Genomic DNA, 2738 nt, shown 5'->3' on the forward strand with positions numbered 1-2738 from the left:
GGTTCCCAGCCCTGTGAGGAGATGGGGACTGGGGGCTCCACTCCCCGTGGTTTGGATAGAGCTGGTTCCACTGGCTCCTACAGCCACCCCCGTGGGATACATCCCCCACTCTGAGCTGGGCGGTTATGCCTCCAACCCTGCATTTCCAGTTGGATTTGTAGCTGTCTCTGGGTGGATTTGAGCAACCTGGGGCCGTCTAGAGACTCCGACCTTCCTGCCACTCATCCAGCACTGCGGGGAAAGGCACAAACAGGGTTTATTCTGACCAGTGCAGATAAAGACTCCGGCACGTCCTTGAGCCATGGTTTTCATGAGCCACGTCCAGGCTGGCAGGAATTGCTCCCGGGAGCAGTGTGGTCCTTCTTGCCTTGAGGTGGGGTGTGTCTGTGTGGGGTCCCTGCAGACTTTACACATAGCTGGACGGTTTGGGGTTTGGCTGTCCATCTCTGCTTGCTAGAGCTTGCAAACAGTGTAGGAATATATTCCAAGTGAGCCTGACGTTTCTTCAGGCCATCCAGGTGAGTGCCCCTGAGCTAACAGTGGGTGGTTGTGGACATGGTGTCTCATTTGATGCTCAGATGGCTTTAATTTTGAACAGACTATTTCCCTTGCCAGCTCAATCCACACTGAAGGTAGGGTACCCTGCTGCAATAAACTTCTGCAGAGGTGGTCCCAGCAGCCTGACCCTCGGACAGCAGCGAATGTCCCTCCGTGTCTGCTGGCTTCCTCCAGGCTGGCTTTGGAGGGAGCTGCGATTGTGGGATTGCCTTTCCTGCTGTTAACGCACCTGAATTTTGGCTTTCCTTCTTCATCCCCGTACTCCTCGGCCCACAGCTCCCATTAACCATGTTCTTTCTGCTGGAAATACTCATTTAAATCCAAACGAGACGGTCTGTGGGGAGCGGGGAACCTGAAAGACTTGTCTCCGCGCAGCTGGGAGAAGCTGCTGGGACACATCCCAGCCACACAGACGCCAGAGCAGACCCTGAGGGTGGGGGTGGGAGGAGGTTGGAGGGGAGATGTGGGGGAAACCCTTAACTTTCTCTCTTGCCTTGCAGGGTTTCAGCGGGCCTCCCCACGCAGCCTTTGCCTTGAGCTGCGACCAACGAGCGGTGAAAGAAAAATATAAGCATGAACCCGTCCATCAGCTGGACTATGAGAGCGAGTTGTCCATCCGGATAGGTAGAGCTGGGCTCCATCCAGGCAAGCATCCTGTCATATACCAACCGCAGAGTGTCCGGGGAACACCCCCCCGTTACACTGGCACCTGGGCTGTCACGTATGTCATTGAAATTGGATGGGTTTGACACGTGCATGCAAAGAGCACCTTCTCTCCCCTCTCTGGATCTGTCTCTCTGCTGGCTCTTCCTTCACAAATCGTTCCTTCTGTTTCTCCTTCAGCTCTCAAAGCCACTTGCCCGTCTGGCTGTGCCTCTGAGTTATTGATAATGAGAGATCCTGTTCACCAGGGAAAAGAAATCAGCAGCTTAGCTTGAGAAGTTTATTTCCAGCGTGGGCGCAGCGAGCGCCAGCCCTGCCCTCACCATGTTGTGCCATGGTGAAGGTGCCCCGTGACGCTGACCCTTGGTGGCCCCCCCAGTTACAGCCTGGGTCTGGCTGTCACACCTGGATTTGGAGGTGAATAGAAGTGTAGCTGCCAAAGCGTGAGATAAAACGTCTTGTTGGCAGCTATTTCCTCCTTAAATAGATTCTAGAGAAGGAACCTCTTAGTCAAGGTGGTGGAACCTCGTGAGGCTTCCCCAGGTCCGGGGCGTGTGTCTGGGGTGGGTGGTTGGACATCCACGCGGGGCCACGTCCGCTGAGGCAGCACGGTTTTCTGTTCCTCTGCTTCACTGCAGCTTTCCAGTAGATGAAGAAAGTCTTGTTTAGTGAATGAATCTTATTGCTCCCCTGCTTTTTATTTGTTCGAGAGAAACTGAAATAGCGGTTCACAGCATCTTGAGTGCCATTGGGAGCTGACTGAGATGAAGAAATGATCCTTCTTTTTGCAGAGAACAGTTCAGGCCTCTTAAATCAGGCGCCGTTATTTAACTGCGCTGCTTAATTGCGTGTTCCATAAAGTGTGTAAAATCCGCAGGAGTTTTCAGAACTTGACATACCAGCTTGGATTTTTCCAAAGAGATGGTAGGAAGCTTTGTGCTGGCCTCAGTGGGCTTTGGGTCCTTGAAGTTCTTTAGCTCCTGGGGCAAGTGGAAGCTCAGAGCCTGCGGCAGGCTGGGAGGCTGCTGCAGGGGCTTCAGTATTCTTGTCGGGTAGAAACTTGACATGCCAGGGGCAGTTCAATTTTATTCTTCAAGAAAAGAATAAAAGCAGGCAGTCCTGCAACTCTCAGAAACTTAAGCTGCTGGGGTTTATGTTTTCATCTCCTCTTAGTTGCAAACAGTAACGGTGCAAATGGTTTTGAGAATAGAAAATTTCCATTAGACCTCGTGGCTTTTGCTCTCCCTGGGGAAATGGTATTAAGAAACTACAACACATTAATTCTTTTATTGTCTCTTGCTCTTTTATTATTTTGCTTACTGAAATGAATTCAGCAGATACCTGGAGCCTTCCAAGCAATCGGCTTTCCCCAGCTCTGGGTACTGCCTGGCTGCGCTCTGGGGAACACTCTGGCAGCCTAACGGGTGTTTTCAAAGTCTAATGGGCACTAAGTGGAATATTTCAGACTTAATCACTGTTGAATCATTGACCCTTCCTTCATATTTACATGTTTTAAA

General features: G+C 51.4%; 1 protein-coding gene across 1 annotated transcript in view; it reads left to right on the forward strand.

Annotated features, from left to right (window-relative positions):
* The window catches only part of SLC39A11 (solute carrier family 39, member 11), a gene marked incomplete at both ends in the record, with an annotated part of 26549 nt that extends 25367 nt beyond the window's left edge, over positions 1-1182 (forward strand). Inside the window, one exon of the mRNA XM_010135213.1 lies at positions 1059-1182. Coding sequence (XP_010133515.1) covers positions 1059-1182 — 124 coding nt within the window. The remainder of the gene's footprint in view (positions 1-1058) is intronic.
* Positions 1183-2738: the final 1556 nt, after the last annotated feature.

This window comes from Buceros rhinoceros, unplaced genomic scaffold (genome assembly GCF_000710305.1).
Source record: "Buceros rhinoceros silvestris isolate BGI_N320 unplaced genomic scaffold, ASM71030v1 scaffold25484, whole genome shotgun sequence".
Classification (NCBI taxonomy): domain Eukaryota; kingdom Metazoa; phylum Chordata; class Aves; order Bucerotiformes; family Bucerotidae; genus Buceros; species Buceros rhinoceros.